Here is a 17,610-nt window from a genome sequence, read left to right as displayed (position 1 = left end):
ATGCATCTTTGGCAGAAGTGTCACAAGAATGTAATGTTCACGTTTTCTTACTGCGCCCCATTACATGCTCATGATTTTAATTTGTCCTACAACTGTGGTTTTTCGTTTATTTACTTGATTAAGAGATGTCTGCCAGCTCTCTCTATTGTATTTATTCTTATTTGTAAAAGAAGTTTTTTGGGGTGTGATGGTAGAGTGGTACTTGGACACTATTCTTTAAAAAAAAAATACTTAGTTTGAATAGACCCGTTGTTTGCTGTTTTAGTCAGTGGGTTATAATTTATTATTATCATTATTTATTTGTTTGGTAGTTTTTATTGAGGTTAAAGATAAAAAACAAAATTTACCATCTTAGCCACTTTTAAGTGTACAGTTCCATGGGATTAATTACGTTCACGGTGTTGTCATTATTTTGATGTTCAAATTGTCCCAGATTTTACCAGTGGGATATTTTACAAGCTGGTCTCTCATCTTTTTGACATGTCCTCATCTTTCTTTGAGCCCTTCCTTGTTTTCTGGAGCAACAAGTTGACTGAGGCTCATCATTTACTTTCCCTTCCCCTGACTGGTAATTAGCTACTTCAATAAAGAGAAGGGTATTTCAAAACCTTTTTGTGGAGAAGTGCGATTAAGAAACCAAAATCTGGGTGCTAGATATACTTACTGCTGTTTTGATGGCCAGGCCCTCTTGGTGGATAATGTAGGTGTGAGTGTATCTACACACAGTTGAATTTATATTCATTTCTATATCTGTCTGTCTAGATGCCATGAGTTCGCATCGATATATTAGTTAATCTAACTAATCTAACTCCATAGGCTTCATTTTAGTTTTCTACGTCTGCATAGTTGTATTAATCTTTTTTTCTCTGACAGTGAGGAACCTGGTTCTCATTATTTTAATTTGTTTATTTCCATTATCATTACTTATTTGATCCACATCTCTTTATATATCCTCTCTTCCATCTCTAGCCTTCTTTGCACAGGTGCAATTACCTGGTGTGGCTCTAATACCACATGTCAGGTTGTTCTTACACGAGGATACGTTCCTCACCCTGTTTTGGGTTTGGATGTCAGCATTTTATTGTAGGAAATAGGACTGAGTAATAATTATCAAATAGCTTTTTTATCTCTTAATTGCTTTTTGTAGCCCTAGATGCTCGCCTTGAAGTTGGACTTGAACAGCAAGCAGAACTTATGTTGAAAATGATGTCTACCCTGGAAGCAGATTCCATTTTACAGGCATTAACAAATACATCTCCTACATGTAAGTAAAATCATTCTTAGAATGTTGCAACAAATAACTTACCTCTTGATTATTTTCAGGTGTACTCAGCAAGGGCATTTTTAAGAGTTTGAGTGGGCTAAGTATATAGCACCTCTCCTTTACTAAGTTAGTAGCAAGTTGAGAAATATGACAGAGGATTAACAAACTGGGAGAGTGAAGGGGAACGAACTACCTCCATGTAGTGCTCTTAACCTTTTCACTGCGTTTATTGATTTCAAGTTTGTTATCCAAAATGTGTCAAAATCCACAGAAAATAATTACAGTATTTATATTTTTAAGAAATAAATGATTATTTTAAAGTATAAAAATTCCCTGTTGTTTATTCATTCGTGAAAAACACAAAAATACAGAAAAATGTACACCTGCTTTCCTCAACTTCCTTTCTGGAACACTGAGCTCGTGGGGTAAAGTCGAACACCGCAGTCAGCAGCATGGAAATAACGGTCGACTGTAGACGAAGGTCTCAGGGAAAATGTTAAGTTCAATCCAAAAACCTGAGTCATGAGTTTGTTATTGAGGTTAATGAAATTCCTAGGGAAGGCCTGTAGCTGGCTGCCTTCAAATTCATTGTGTTACATCCAAATTTCTGATAAAGTGGGCTTTTTAAAATAGTTAACGTCTTTGTTATCTTTAGAGACTTGGATAGAAGACCTAGGTAAGGATGACAGCCAAATGGGCCTAATTGAACTGCAAAACTGAAACTATTTACTACCTAAATGTCCACAGGAAAGGCAAACTTTTTATAATAAAGGACCAGGTAATAAATATGTTAGGCTTTCTGGGCCATGTGGTGTGTGTTGCAAGTACACAACTCAGATTTTGTAGCAGTACAGCAGCCATAGGCAATATGTAAACGAATGGGCATGGCTGTTACAGAAACCATGTTACAGAATCAGGTGGCCTGCCAGATTTGGCCATCAAGCCATGGTTTGCAGACCCTTCGTGTATAGTGCTGAACTTGGGTAGATCTCCTGTCAGGTGAGTACAGTTTAGATAGCAGTCTCTCAAAGACGTACGTCTCATTATTTTAATTGACATTGAGCGCTTGTGCTGAGAAAATGGTGATATTTTAATTTTTCATAGGCCTACGAATCAGTTCACCTTCTCTGGGGCATGGTGATTAACCAGGTAGAGATACTAGTTACGACCTTGGAAGAGCATCATGTCCTTGTCCTGTGAAAGGGAGTTCACAATCCATTTCAGTAGAGAAATTGGGGTTTTTAGATCTTCCTATGTTAAATTGAACTTTTTCAGTTTGCAATCTTTATTTCTTACCTTAGGAGATATAGAAAAAAGGAGAAAAATAGAAGAAAAGGTCTAGTGTTGTATGTACAATCTTAGTATTGATACACTAATATTGTTGCATGTTATCTCCTAAGTAATATGGGGATCCCATTTGTTGGCTCAGCCTTTCCATGACCACAGACAGCTCAGTACTGCCAAAAGTAGCCCTTTTCTTTGTTAGCCATTGAAAAGAAAAAAATCATTTAATAAAAGAACCTTTTGTAATTTGTATGTACATGCTTTTCCTAATGTATTCTGTCTTGATTATTGTACAGAACTGTGTCCACCCTTTTAATATAACTTTCTAAATATATTTCCCCTTTTTAATATAATAATTTTCTAAATATATGAAAAACTATTCTTGGAGTCCCTATATTTCTCTTACTCCCCATGAATTAGTTTGGTGTGTGATCTGGGCATGAGGATTTTTGAATGCTTTCCAGGAAACAATGTATATAGTCAGGGTTAAGAATCAGTGAACTGGAGTCTGGATTATTCTAAAGCTACCTTTTTAAGAATTAGTTAAGATTCTTATTTTTCTCCCTTTTATTTTCCTCTTATTAATTAGGAAAATAAAAATGGCTAGAAAGTAAGGTTCTTTTCTCTTGGTGGGCAAGTCCTGTGAATTTGGGAGCTTTTCTCTGTCACTTGTTTTTTCACTTTCAAGTAATATAGTAAAAATAAGTTTTCAAATAATAATGAACCATTTTAAAGAATGTAATTTTAATTTTTTAAAATACGATCTTCACTTACCTGTATGTAGTAATAGCTAGTTAACATTTCTCTTGCTGCTTTGTGTATAAAATCATGATTGTGTTTAATTTTCAGTATCACAATCTCCTGCTGGAACAGATGATTCACTTCTGGGGGGTTTGCAAGCAGCGAACCAATCCAACCAGCTTATTATACAGTTGTCATCTGTCCCAATGTTAAATGTTTGTTTCAACAAACTTTTTTCCATGCTTCAAGTCCATCACGTTCAGGTATGACTTCAGGAGAAATGGTGTATTTTTGTACATTATTGCCAGCCTAATAAAAGATGAAAATAAGTGGGGAGACCATTCTCAACCTGACAGGGATGATTTCTTTATCATGCTCAGATGGAAAAGTATTGGAGATAGCGTTGATAACCACAGCTCCTCCATGAAAGGTCATATATAATTTTTATGATTTTTAAGCTTCACTGCTTTGGATCCAGCTACAGTTGACCCTTGAACAACTCGGGGGTTAGGGGTGCCAACTCTCTGCACAGTTGAAAATTCACATGAAACTGTTGACTACCCAAAAACTTAACCACTAATTGCCTGTTGTTGACCAGAAGCCTTACCGATAACGTAAACAGTCAATTAACTCATATTTTGTATATTATGTGTATTGAATACTATATTCTTATAATAAAGTAAGCTAAAGAAAAGAAAGTGTTACTAAGAAAATCATAAAGAAGAGAAAATACATTTACAGTACTGTATATATTTATTGAAAAATATCCCTGTATAAGTAAGTGGACCTGCGCAGTTCAAACCCTTGTTGTTCAAGGGTCAACTGTGTATATGATAGTTAACGTATACTTGTATTTAAAGACAAGTTAGACAAACATTTATATTAGGTAAATTAGAAATTTTAATTTAGTTACATTTTATTTCATCAAGAATTTTAAGATGTGTTTGCTTGTCAACTGATTTGAAGTAATGAGAAGTATTCAATAGAAAAATTATTTGATTGTAATCATAAGGATTCATACATAAGATTTTGTTTAAATAGTATTTCATAATATAATAGGTACATTTTTTTCCTGTCAATTTTCATTCTTTTTCAGTTGGAATCACTTCTCCAATTGTGGCTCACATTGAGCCTGAATTCTAGTTCATCTGGAAACAAAGAGAACGGAGCAGACATTTTTTTATATAATGCTAATAGAATACCTGTAATTTCATTAAATCAAGGTAAGATTTATTAGAAGGAAAATTAATATAGCATAAATAATAAGCTAAAAAGATAATGGTTAGGTTAATATACTTATTAATCTTTGTCATAAGGGTTATAATGTTTTAGTGAAAAAAATTTTTTTTAACACACTGACAGTAATTAGCAGGAAAAAAACAGAAAACCCTTATTTTGTGGTCTGTATTATGTTACGACTTATGTGTGTCACTAAAATTGACAATGTTCTGTTAATTTTTGTATTGTATTCCTTTAAAGTATTGTCTTGTTCACAGGCTGTTTTGTTGCAATTAGTGTTTTTTAAAACTGTGAATTTGCATCTATGGTAATTGTAAATTCAAGAGGATGTTAATTTCCTGTAGAAGTTATTTTGGTTCATTTTTTTCTTGGCAAATGCAAGAATGTGGGAATAATGGGACTAGAACATCTTCACAGGAATACAACTAGCCTTCAGGTCTGGCTACAGGAATCCATTTTAGTTATATTTTAAGAAAAGTGAAAATTATTTATTCCTAGTGCTTTCTCCCTAGAGAAGGGGCATCCAGTATCTTGCATGGCTCTTACATGGCTTGTCTTCCAGCCTAATGACAGCCACACTGGCTCATGGTCTCACTTACATCGAATTGTTTCACAAAGAACCAGCCTAGCTTTAATCAGTCAGTTTCCATCTCTTCCACTGCATTAGTAATTATTATAATAATAAATTTTGCTCCCATTGCTATTTATAACTTTGTTATTGTGGAAAATATTGAACAACAATAGATAGAAAAGTAAATTATTCCTTACTGTCATCAAATATCTGGTCAGTATTCAAATTTCTAATTGTCATAAGTTTACAAAATTTTTTGTGTTTTGTAATAGAGTCTATATAAAGTCTACACATTGCAGTGTGTTTTTTTAATGCCTTTTAATCTGTATAGGTTCCCTCCATATTTGGTTTTATGTTTTCCAGGAGTCCTAGGGTCCTGCTTTTTAGTGATTATATCTCCATGATGTCCTGTATTTCCTATAGATTGATAGTTGTTGTAAATTACAGTAAATTGGAGCTTAATCTGATTTGAGGGTTGGTGTTTTTTTAAGGCAATGTCATTCGGTGTCTCTCTTTTTATATTAACAGGCTTAATGCCTAGGCTTATTAACAATTCACTAGAGGTTTCAAAATGAAGATATTCTGTCATTCCTTTTTTTGTTAGCTGATACACTTCCATAAAGAAAAGGTTCCTTTCATATTCTATTATCTGGGCCCTGCAAGTGACCTAATTGCTGTTTTCATTTGTGCTTTTGTTGTGAAGTTACATTGGTTTTGATTGATCTATCCCATCCCTGTTTTTCTCCAGTATGTCCTATTATTTTCAGTTTGAGGTTTTGCAGAATATGAGAATTCTTAGTAAAACACAAATTATTTTGCAATAGAAATGCCTGTAGTTTGGAAAGGACAACAAATTTATAATGATAACACATTAGTGATTTATGTGTCATAGGCTGAGTTTTAAACTTAGCCATAAAATGTTATTAACTGTTAATGCTTTTGTTATATTTAGTGGGGAATGCTTTTCCTTTGTATGTTTTGAGGACACTAGGTAATGAGTTGATTTAAAGAAATAATGACATTTTTGAATTCATTGTTTTTAATTCTTGGTAAACATTTCTTCTGAGTAAAATTCCTCCCCCCGCCCTTTTTTTTTCTCTGCATAGCATCAATAACTAGCTTTCTCACAGTATTAGCTTGGTATCCAAATACTTTGCTCCGGACATGGTGCCTTGTGCTTCATAGTCTGACACTCATGACAAACATGCAGCTTAATCGTAAGTTCAAAAAATTTTCTTTTAAATCTCTGAAATATACCTTATTATTCTTGCTATCATATTCTGTAAAAAGTTTTTTTCTAAGAAGTGATATAGTTGTGAAAATGATTTAATTTCTTATTGGAATGTCTCTTCTGAATTTGGTCTTATATAGTGTATCCTTTGTCTTATATATATTATTATTTTAATTTGATAATATAAATTCATATCTACCATTACAAGTTCAAATTATATTTTTACCTTCTAAAAACTTAATACTTATTAAAATAAAATTGATTACGTTTAGAGTACAAAGTCAAATATTTAATACTAATCTATGTTTTATGTTGGTTATTCTTTGTATTTAAAAAGGGCTTATTCATTATAATATTCATGAACATATATAACTAGATTCCTCGGTTTTTGTTTTTTTACCTCTAAAACCTATATTCACTGAACATAATTACTTTTTCTCAGATTCTAATGTCCTGTTAAGTTTTGTTCTTTCCTCAACCCACCCCCATTTTTCGCATTTAAGTTAAGATAGTAAAATAATTCTGAACCTTCTCAGAAAGGAATTTTTAGTACTTTTTGTATCCCAAAGTCATGACAATACTCTCTGACATTATCTTTGATAGTGCTTACTGGTTTTACTTTTCATGTTTAGGTCTAGGTTTTATCTGGCATTCTTGAGGTGTTGTGAGTTAGGCATTACAGTTCATATTAGAGAGCAAAGACTACCCATTTGTGAATTGAAATCTTCATTCCATTTGTAGGTTATGACAACAAGTGAGTGGATTTCATCCCCATTCTGTTCAGACTTAATTTCATTAAATGGAAAGCTCTGTGACATTCATGAAGATATTAATTTAAGTCATTGCTTAGCCTCAAAATTCCATTCTTTTGTTTAGAATATATTTTCCAAGTATACATTCAAAAGCATTATTAGATGATACTGAAGATGGATTTGATTCAAAGGATATTTTATTCCAATCAGAAAACTGGTGTGTTGCCTGTATATCAGTTAACAGTGTACAATCCATATCAACTTACATCCCAAAATGTATACTTTTTGCTTCAATTTATCTTAGAAAACTGGGTTAAAATTTACCTGAAAAGTAGATCTCTGACTATTTCTGGAAGGGGGAGTTAATTACTAAGAATAGGTAACAATAGGTTCAGCAAACGGAGAGTAAGCATTTACTTATTTTGTTTCCACTTGACAGTATGCTTAATAAGATACACATAAAACTAGGTATTTTTCACGAGCGAAGTAGGACAGAAACAAGAGATCTGTAGTAGATGACAATACAGAATGAGTCCAACTCTCAATACTGTAGAGAGTCAGACCCTTTTAATAAACTGTAATACCCAGGAATATGTGAGTTTTTCTTGAAGTTAAAAGATGTTTTAAATATTACATGTTTTAAGGTTCGTTTTCTAAAAACATTTAAAAAAATGTTTTATAGCTGGTTCCAGCAGTGCCATTGGAAACCAGGAGAGTACTGCCCATCTGTTGGTTTCAGATCCAAACCTGATTCATGTTTTAGTGAAATTTCTTTCTGGCACCAGTCCACATGGAACAAATCAACACAGTCCACAGGTAATCTGAGTTTTGAAAACCAGAGATACTGGCAGGTTCAGACTATACAGTAAATATGTTTGTAAAGAAAAACTTTAATGAGTCTAAATATATAAAATTGCTATTGCCGAAGTACTAAATGATGCCTTTTATGTGGCAGTGTAATAAAATCTTTTGAAATATTTATAATAACAGTAGCTATACTGAAACTAAATTACAATAGGTAGTAAGATTTCTCTTGGGTTTTTGGGATTGATTTTTTATTTAAGAAATATTCTGAATAAATACTTAAAGTCAAAGAAGCATTTCAGTAATTTTGGAATTTAAAATGTTTTTAAAAGTAATGTATTGTGTTTAATGACCTCTATTATTAAGATTGACAATTCATTTAACTTAGTTATTTTATAATATTAAATATTTTATTTAATAAAAAATGAAGACATACCAGAGTTTATAAACATTTTTTGTAGTTTTACTACAAATTTTATTTATATCATTTTAATTTCTTGTACCACTTTTTAAAATATTTCTACTTCATTATATTTCTTTTCAGATAAAAATACATTTAGTGTTTATAGCATCTTTTTAATGAAAGTTACTCAAGATTACCTAACAGGTTATCATCTCTTAATTCTTAGCTATGTGCTAGGTCTATGTACTGTTCTAGGTGCTAAGGATATGTAAGTCTGATGTAAGACCAAGTGTGCTTTCTTGGAGCTTAAATTCTGGTGGACACATTTATTCAATATTGTCATACTGAATGAAATTAATTTTGTAGATCATAATAAAATAAACGAGACAAGAAAAAAAAAAAGTGAGAAAGAAGGAACTACTTGTAGATTGGACCAGAGTTTGGGTGGGGGAAGAGACAGGTTATCTAGTCATTATTGTACATAAAAATTGCATGAATTTGAAATGGGAAGATTCCTGGGATCACTGGTTTCAACTTCCTTTATTTTACATATGAGAAAAACGTGCTTTATCTGCATTGACCTCAATTATACAACTGGTTTTAGTGGTAGATCTAGGTGTCAGGGAACATATACTAGGGAACATACCACTATACAAAGTAGTGTTTTTTCCTCTTTTTAAAAAAATTTTTTATTTTTATTTTCAAAGAGTCAGTTATTGAAGATAAGCTTTCTTTGGATTTCTTGATTTTATATAGGAAATTTGGTTACGAATATTATGATTTATGTGCTCAGTATTAACAATTTTATCTAACCCTACAATAGTTTGGAGAATTAAATTGCATTTTGTATTTTCAAAACTCCTCCAGTGTTTTATGGTCATACCAAATTGGGATGGAATAAAATAATATGTAGAAGTGTTACAAAACATTCCAAAACTTACCTCAGGTTATCTAGTTTGATTCTCACTATCATTTCTTTCATTGGTAAGATAGAAGTTTGGGAAAGCAGTTTTTTATGAATTGGTACAGGTTTGGTTTTAGCCTTTGGGTTTTTTGGGGGGGTTTGTTTCTTTTTTTCATTCACTGTAACATTTGCTCTGCTAGTCATTAGAAGCATAATCTTTTGTGGATTACTTAACCTCTGAGACTGAGTTCTTTTATTTTGAAATAGGCTAATTAATAAGCTGGTTTGTGAAAATCAATGCATAAGTTCTTTTGTAAGTGTTGTAAGGATATTTCTAGTGTAATTGAGGTGAATCTTTTTTTGTATTGAGTAAAATAAACCTGATATAAGTTGTTTTAAGCCATAAGGAAAACAATTATTAACGATGGAATCTGTAATACTCAATTTAAAATAAACATCAAGACCTAAAAAATTAATTGGCTTCCTGCTATCACTGTTAATATTTTTGTTCTTCATATGAAAATTTACAACAATAGAGTATTTGACTTAACACTTCATACTTTTTAAATGAATAATTCTGTAAATGGTATTAGTAAGCAACTTTCAGTGAAATTTCATTTCTCTTCAGGTTGGTCCAACTGCTACACAAGCTATGCAAGAATTTCTTACCAGATTACAAGTTCATCTTTCTTCAACATGTCCTCAAATATTCAGTGAATTTTTGCTCAAGCTAATTCATATACTTTCAACAGAAAGGTAAATTTCAATGTACACGTATATTCCTGATGTATAAGTATCGTATAAGTATATAATATTACATAAGTATGTAATCGTCCCAATAAAGTTTGCCTTACCAGTGTTTGGGGGCATGTTTGGAACAGATAAGCAGAAGGATATTAGGATTAAAGAGGAACGGTTAATTGGTATGTTTCCAGATTTATTTTATTTCTTTATGGCTCTACCAGATCCTGAACTCTGTCTATTAGGAAAGGAATCCTTGCTTGCTTTTACTGTTTTCATAGATTGGTTATTATGAACATAGGTGAAATTTACTTGAAGCTGTTTAAATTGTTCTAGGCTGCAGATAGAGAATTAAAGTTATCACTGATTTCATTTGAAACGAATATACGTATGATAAGAAAACTCGAAAAGAGCTTAAAGAACATTATATATTAATTTCATAGAAAAATCCTAAATAAGTTTATTAACAAATCAGTATCTTAAAAGAATAATTTTTTTTTAAATTTTATTTTATTAAATTTATTGGGGTGACAATTGTTAGTAAAATTACATAGATTTCAGGTGTACAATTCTGTATTACATCATCTATAAATCCCATTGTGTGTTCATCACCCAGAGTCAGTTCTCTTTCCATCACCATATATTCGATCCCCCTTACCCTCATCTCCCCCCCCGCCCCCCCCCACCCCCCTTACCCTCTGGCAACCACTAAACTATTGTCTGTGTCTATGAGTTTCTGTTTCTCATTTGTTTGTCTTGTTCTTTTGTTGTTTTTGGTTTATATACCACATATCAGTGAAATCACATGGTTCTCTGCTTTTTCTGTCTGACTTGTTTCGCTCAGCATTACTCTCTCAAGATCCATCCATGTTGTCACAAATGTTCCTATATCATCTTTTCTTACTGCCGAATAGTATTCCATTGTGTATATATACCACAACTTAAAAGAATAAATTTTGACCATGATGGGTTGGTTCTTAAAATGCATGAATGGTTCAGTATCATATAATATATATCATAGTAATGAATCTTTTTTCATCATACATTAAGACATTTCATAAAATCCAACATTTTATTGCTATAAAAAATTTCAATGCAGTATAAACAGTGTCATTTTATTTAAAGTTACAAAAAACTAGATGATGAACAAATGAAACTCTTGTATGTTTGTTTAAGAATTCCCATTAATATCAGGAACAAGTTAAAGGTGCTGTTTTATCTTTATTGTTTAATTTCATTCTGGAAATGCGGTGAATTTAAAATTTAAAAAAATATATTACAGAATGGTGAAAATCATTTGTAGATTACATGATTCTTTTCTTTGAAAATGAATGTCAAATATTAGAAATTAGGTATACCAAAATTATACCAAAAAGTATAATTTATAAAATTTAACTTAAAAATAAAGTATTCATAATAGTTATTTTTTATAAAACAGCAAATTACTTCATACCAAGTACAAAAATTAATGTGCAGAATTTATATGGGTATATGCTTTCATAGCTTCAGAAAATTTCATCTCTTAGCTACTTTCCTCATTTGTGTATTCTTCCTCCTTTATAATTACTTTAAAACTAATGTGGTTGTAGTGTAGCTTTTTTGTCGTACATACACAGTGACTGACAGTTGGCAGCAAGAAGGTGTAGATTCACAAAACCATCGGCATTCATTAAATGGTTTTCATTTGTATATTTGGAATACGAACATGAGGATTTTGTGAGGTTTTGGATGATATAAATAAAAGCTGACAACGCAAAAATTAGTCACGATTTATTTCAACTAGGCTTTTAAAAAAAACCTAGAGGAGACCTCTAAATATACTCATTAGATAAAGGCTTTAGTATAGTTCTGTCCATGTAGAGTGGCAAGGTTTTCATGAAAATTCAATACACTGATTCTAATATTTGTTACTGTTTTTAGTTTAGTTACATACAATATATTTTTTAAGTGGTTACATTTTTTAAGTGGTTTACATTCCTCCAAAACTAATTAGGTGTTTTTTTCAGCTATTCTCCCACCCCCTTCCACCCTACACACATCCTGTAAATTTTTTAGCATGTCCTTAAATTGTATCTATAAGGTTCTGACCCAAGAATACGCTGTTTTGTATGTTTACAACAAAATCTCTGGAATCCGATAAATTAGCCAACAGCTCTTTTGTTAAAGTAATAATATAGCTTGAAAAGAAATGTACAGTCAATATAAAGAGGGCATTCAGTTTTATCAGATGAGTGTTTATCACATGTTTACTATTGCTCTGTGGATTATATTTTCATTTTCTTAACAGTATTTTTCAAAAAGTATTTTTTTTAAGTTTTGTGTACTTTATTTGTTTCTTTATTTTGTGTCATAAATAAATACATGCTAACCCATATCATGTAGATGATCCCCTTTGTTTTCTTCTAGAGTTTTTATAGTTTTAGGTTTTATATCTAGGTTTATGTTGAGTTACATTTTGTATTTGGATCGAATTTTTTTTTTTTTTTGCCTATGGCTATCCAATTTTTCCTATATTGTTTGAGAAAAAGGCTATCCTTTTTTTGTTGAATTCTCTTTGTACCGTTTTCAAAAATCAGTTGACCATATTTATTTTGCATCATTTCTGGACTCTTCTATAGACTGGATGTTTGTGTCTATTCTTTTTCAGTACCACACTGCTTTGGTACTTTTTCTTATTTTTTATTTATTTATTTATTTTTTTAAATTAGGGAATATTGGGGAATCACTGTGTTTCTCCAGGGCCCATCAGCTCCAAGTAGTTGTCCTTCAATCTAGTTGTGGAGGGGTGCAGCTCAGCTCCAAGTCCAGTCGCCGTTTTCAATCTTTAGTTTCACCAGGTGCAGCCCACCATCCCTTGTGGGAATGGAACCCCCAACCTTGTTGTTGAGAGCTCACACTCTAACCAGCTCAGCCATCTGGTCGCCCCTCCGGAAGCTCAGCGGCAACTTGTTATCTTCAATCTAGTTGTGGAGAATGCAGCTCACTGGCCCATGTGGGAATTAAACCGGCAACCCTGTTGTTCAGAGCTCATGCTCTAACCAACTGAGCCTTCCAGCTCCCCCTACTTTGGTACTTTTATTTCTTGAAATCTAGTACTGTGGATTTTCTAACTTTGTTCTTTTTTCAAAATTGTTCTGGCTATTCTAACTCCTTAGCTTTTCTATATAAATTTTAAAATCAACTTATTGATTCTCCCCCCTGAATGCTGGATTGTGATCGAGAATGTGTCAGTCTATGGATTAATTTGTGAAGAATTGTAGCCTCTTTGTGCTTTTTCTTTGTATACAGTTATGTGATCTGTGAAAATAGACAGTCTTATTTCTTTCCATTGTGTATGTCCACCCCACCTTACCCCCCCCCTCCCCCCCCCCACACACACACACTTGTCCTGGTTAGGACCTCCAGTGAGAGGTTCGACTGAAAGGGTGAAATTGGCTCTCCTTGTTTTTTTTCTCTGACTGGAAACGTTCAGTCTTTCACAAATAGAAATATTATTAGCTGTACTTTCTTTTGTCTTTTCCCATGTAAGCGTTTGATAAGATTTGTCTCTTAATTGAGCTGGTCAGACCACTTTACATTGAATGTAATTATTGATATAGTGGACAAAAATTAATAACTTTGCCAGTTGTCTGTTCATTTAATTTATTCTTTGTTCCATTTTAAAACATTTTTGTGCCTACTTTTGAATTACTAATTTTTTTAAATAATTTCACTTTGTTTCCACTGTTGGCTTATTGTTTATAACTAAAAGTTTTTGATTATAGTGTTTGCCATAGCTTTACAAAATACATCTTTATTTCATCACAGTCTACCTTCAAATATTATACCTAACTCACATATAGTGTCAGAATTTTACAACAGTATATTTTCAATTTTCTTATGTATGTCAGAACTTTCCAACAATATATTTTCAATTTCTTTCTCCCATCTCTTGCGACACAATTGTCATGTTTATGAATGTTTTACGTATGCTGTAAACATGTAATACATTCCTATATTTTCTTTGCTTTAGATAAACACATATCTTTTAGACACTAGAGTAACTATTCTTGCCTGGAAAGGGACAAGTCTCTTTTAGGGTGATTAGTGTGAGGAGTTTAAGTCACTCTTTCCTGGAGTTGAACTGGGTTTGGGTTTTGTTGTTGCTCATTATTACCTTTAGTGTTACGTCATCTTCAAATTGATCTTGTTTCCTGTGCTTCTGTAGGGGTTGGAGTATAAGGGGCTTGTTTCCAGTGTTCTTGCAATCCTCAGCTTTTATTCTGAGCTGGAGAGCATTTCCTTCTCTACAGTGGTGGGAAATAGCTAATGGTATTTGAGGGGTTTTTTCTTGGATACTAAATACGTGGTGTCTTTTCAATACCATTTCTCTTACCTGACATCAGTCAGTGTCCTACAATTCAGTCCTGTTCTGACGCTATCCAAAGTGAGCATCAGATTCACAGTTTTAACTGCTCAGTCCCACAAGACTACTCTCACTTCAGAGGACATTTGCAAGGCCTAGGTCCCTCGGTTACCCACACTTACCTCTGATTTCACTACAGATTCGGGAGTTCTCACAAGCCCCTGCTCAGGTTTGATACTCTAGGATGACTCACAGATCTCAGGAAAAACACTTTACTTATGTTTACTGGTTTATTGTAAAGTATATAACTCAGGAACAGCCAAATTGAATTGATGCATAGGGCAAGGTGTTGGGGGAGGTGGTGAGGGAGGGTGCCTGTGAATGGGTGTGAACTTGCATACCCTTTGTTTAGCAATGTGTTAAGTATTTTAATGGAATTCTTGTTGCCTATTTACATATTGCCAGCATCTCTTTTTACTAAATTCTACCTCAGGAAAGTCAATGCTCATATTCTGTCTGCTTGGGGGTACCTGTGTTTTCATGGATTTCAGGAATTTTGGTACTCTTTGACCTCAGCAGTCTGGTGGGTTCAAGAAAAATTATGACTTTATAGTTAGTTTTGCTTTCTTTTTGTTAGGTGGTGGGGGAGATGATCTTTCTAGCTTTCTATATCTTAGGTATATGCAGAAATTGAGAGAATTTAATTTTGATGCATAAAAATTACTTCATTACTACTAAACTTTTGAAAATCCAGTTCAGTAGAGAATATTTTAAAATAGCAACATTTGAGGACATAACAAAACAGCTCTTTTCATTACGAGGAATGCCTTGTGGTCTTTAAACATTTTAGTCTATAGCTTCAGAATCCACCTTTTTGATTTATTTGTCCTTTAGTTTTCTATTTGAAAAGGAAGTCATTTTTGATTTTGTATAAAATAGAGGCAAGAACATGAACAAACTCAGGAAGAGATGGAACCCATTGCTACAAAATGAAATAGTGAATACCAAGAGATTAATTATTGTTTAGCTTTCTTGTATTGTGGAGAACTTCTTTCAAAAGATTTTAAAATGAATTTTTAATTCTCTCTCTTTTTTGCAGGGGTGCCTTCCAGACAGGCCAAGGACCTCTTGATGCCCAAGTAAAGCTCTTAGAATTTACTCTGGAGCAGAATTTTGAAGTCGTTTCAGTTAGTACTATTTCTGCTGTGATAGAGTCTGTCACCTTCTTAGTACACCACTATATCACTTGCTCTGACAAAGTGATGTCTCGAAGTGGATCAGATAGCTCAGTGGGTGCTCGAGCATGCTTTGGGGGACTCTTTGCCAACCTCATTCGTCCAGGTGATGCAAAAGCAGTTTGTGGAGAAATGACAAGAGATCAACTCATGTTTGATTTGTTAAAACTGGTTAACATTTTAGTACAGCTGCCTCTTTCGGGCAATAGGGAATACAGTGCAAGAGTGTCTGTGACTGCCAATACGACAGACAGTGTTTCAGATGAAGAAAAAGTCTCAGGAGGCAAAGATGGTAATGGAAGCAGTAGTAGTATTCAAGGATCACCTGCATACGTCGCTGACTTAGTGTTAGCCAACCAACAGATTATGAGCCAGATTTTGTCTGCTCTGGGCCTCTGTAACAGTAGTGCCATGGCGATGATAATTGGTACGTATTGAGAACATTCACTTTATACTATAGCTCTCTTCTTTTCAATATCTGAATTCATTTTACTTTATAGTCTAGCAGTACTTTATAGTAAACTTCTTCATATGACTGATTTTTATTAGTGAAAACATTGAAATATTGAAAAACTTAAAGTGAATTTTTTTAAAATTGGAAAATACTAACAAAATATTAAATTGTGAAAAACATATCAGTATCGTAAGTCAGATACCATAATTTATAGCCATGTATCTCTAATGTTTTAAAGATGAAGAATTTCACTTCAAATTTTTGGTTAGGGAACCAGTAAGATTTATTCACATTTTCTTAAAAAGTGAAATACAAAATTTCATGCAAAGTGTAACAGTTTCTATGACGCATATCAATGTAAAATTTATATATTGTTGCTTAACTTTCCTACCTATTTGAAAGCTAATACATTGTGTTAACTTTTTTAAATAATTGAATTTTTGTAAATTATCGTGAAATCCATTCCCAATACATATTTGTTTGTTGGTATTTTTTTCTTTGTGTAAGCGAAACAATCATGACTTTTTTATTAGATGTTTGGAAGTACAGTCACATAGTACCAGTTATTTTTCCCTTCATTTCCTTTCCTCTTGATAATAGCTAATACAGAATTATGTGCCTCGATCAAGAGCAACTTCCTTTTATTGTTACTAACAGTAGAGATATCTTAAATATATAGAGGGCACCAAAAACAGTGTATACACATTTAAGAAAGGAAAACTGTATTAAAATTATAATAATATATACCGATAACAAAAGATGACTACAAGTCACGTTTGACTTCTGCAATTACAAGAGGTGCTCAAAGTGGTGACCATCAGCGTCCAGACACTTCTGATTACGGCGAACTACTGCTTGAGCAACGTCGCCCAAAGTGTCCACTTGTATACATTTGTTTTGCACCCCCAGTATATAGCTCACATAACCAAAAAACATGCTCTACTGAATGCTATGGTAGATATTTTCATTTCTAAGTATGTGTGTGTACACACACACACACACACACACACACACACACACACACACACACACACACCTACCTACCTATTAATGTACCCATCCTTCAGTGGTTTCAGGAAAAATGGCCTTTAAGCCTATTTTAATTATTGATTTTTAAGGATATACTTTTAAAACAACGTGTAATCTTTTTATTTAAACTAGGGGCAAGTGGATTACATCTCACCAAACATGAAAACTTTCATGGTGGGTTAGATGCCATATCAGTTGGGGATGGATTATTTACCATATTGACAACCCTTAGTAAAAAAGCTTCTACAGTCCACATGATGCTGCAGCCAATTTTAACCTACATGGCCTGTGGATATATGGGCAGACAGGTAAGTGCAATCCAGCAACAATTGCAGTGATATAAGTAGTTTTTAGTAATGGGAGTAGAGAATTATTTATAGAACAGAGACAAGGAGAGTATTCATGTTATATATTGGAAAGTGAACATCAGCAGATAGAGTAGAGATTATTAATAGAAGTTGGAGAGTAAAAGTAATATTGTAAAAGAGGAGCATAATGATATAAGAATAAAACATTTAACATATTCTTAAATTTTTTATTTTTTCCCATTGTCCCAGTTCTTTCCTTTTCCCCCAAAATAGCAGAGTTAAATACCAAAATGTTGTCTGTATAT

The 17,610-nt window shown here is 32.9% G+C and overlaps 1 protein-coding gene across 18 annotated transcripts in view; it reads left to right on the top strand.

The window, feature by feature from the left end:
• The window catches only part of BIRC6 (baculoviral IAP repeat containing 6), a 203,621-nt gene that overhangs the window by 109,818 nt on the left and 76,193 nt on the right, over nucleotides 1-17,610 (top strand). For all 18 annotated transcript variants that reach the window (XR_012496300.2, XM_019741699.3, XM_019741694.3 and 15 more), the window contains 8 exons: nucleotides 1,148-1,264; nucleotides 3,398-3,552; nucleotides 4,386-4,512; nucleotides 6,206-6,316; nucleotides 7,765-7,898; nucleotides 9,822-9,949; nucleotides 15,379-15,941; nucleotides 17,130-17,305. Coding sequence is in view for 17 of the 18 variants with exons in the window: in XM_019741699.3 (XP_019597258.2) it covers nucleotides 1,148-1,264; nucleotides 3,398-3,552; nucleotides 4,386-4,512; nucleotides 6,206-6,316; nucleotides 7,765-7,898; nucleotides 9,822-9,949; nucleotides 15,379-15,941; nucleotides 17,130-17,305 (1,511 nt within the window). In the remaining variant the exon portion in view is untranslated. The remainder of the gene's footprint in view (nucleotides 1-1,147; nucleotides 1,265-3,397; nucleotides 3,553-4,385; nucleotides 4,513-6,205; nucleotides 6,317-7,764; nucleotides 7,899-9,821; nucleotides 9,950-15,378; nucleotides 15,942-17,129; nucleotides 17,306-17,610) is intronic.

The sequence above is a fragment of the Rhinolophus sinicus genome, chromosome 2 (assembly GCF_057876585.1).
Source record: "Rhinolophus sinicus isolate RSI-liver-muscle chromosome 2, RSI-T2T, whole genome shotgun sequence".
Lineage (NCBI taxonomy): Eukaryota > Metazoa > Chordata > Mammalia > Chiroptera > Rhinolophidae > Rhinolophus > Rhinolophus sinicus.
The sequence above is the reverse complement of the archived record's forward strand: the minus strand, read 5'-3'. Positions and strand labels throughout refer to the sequence as shown.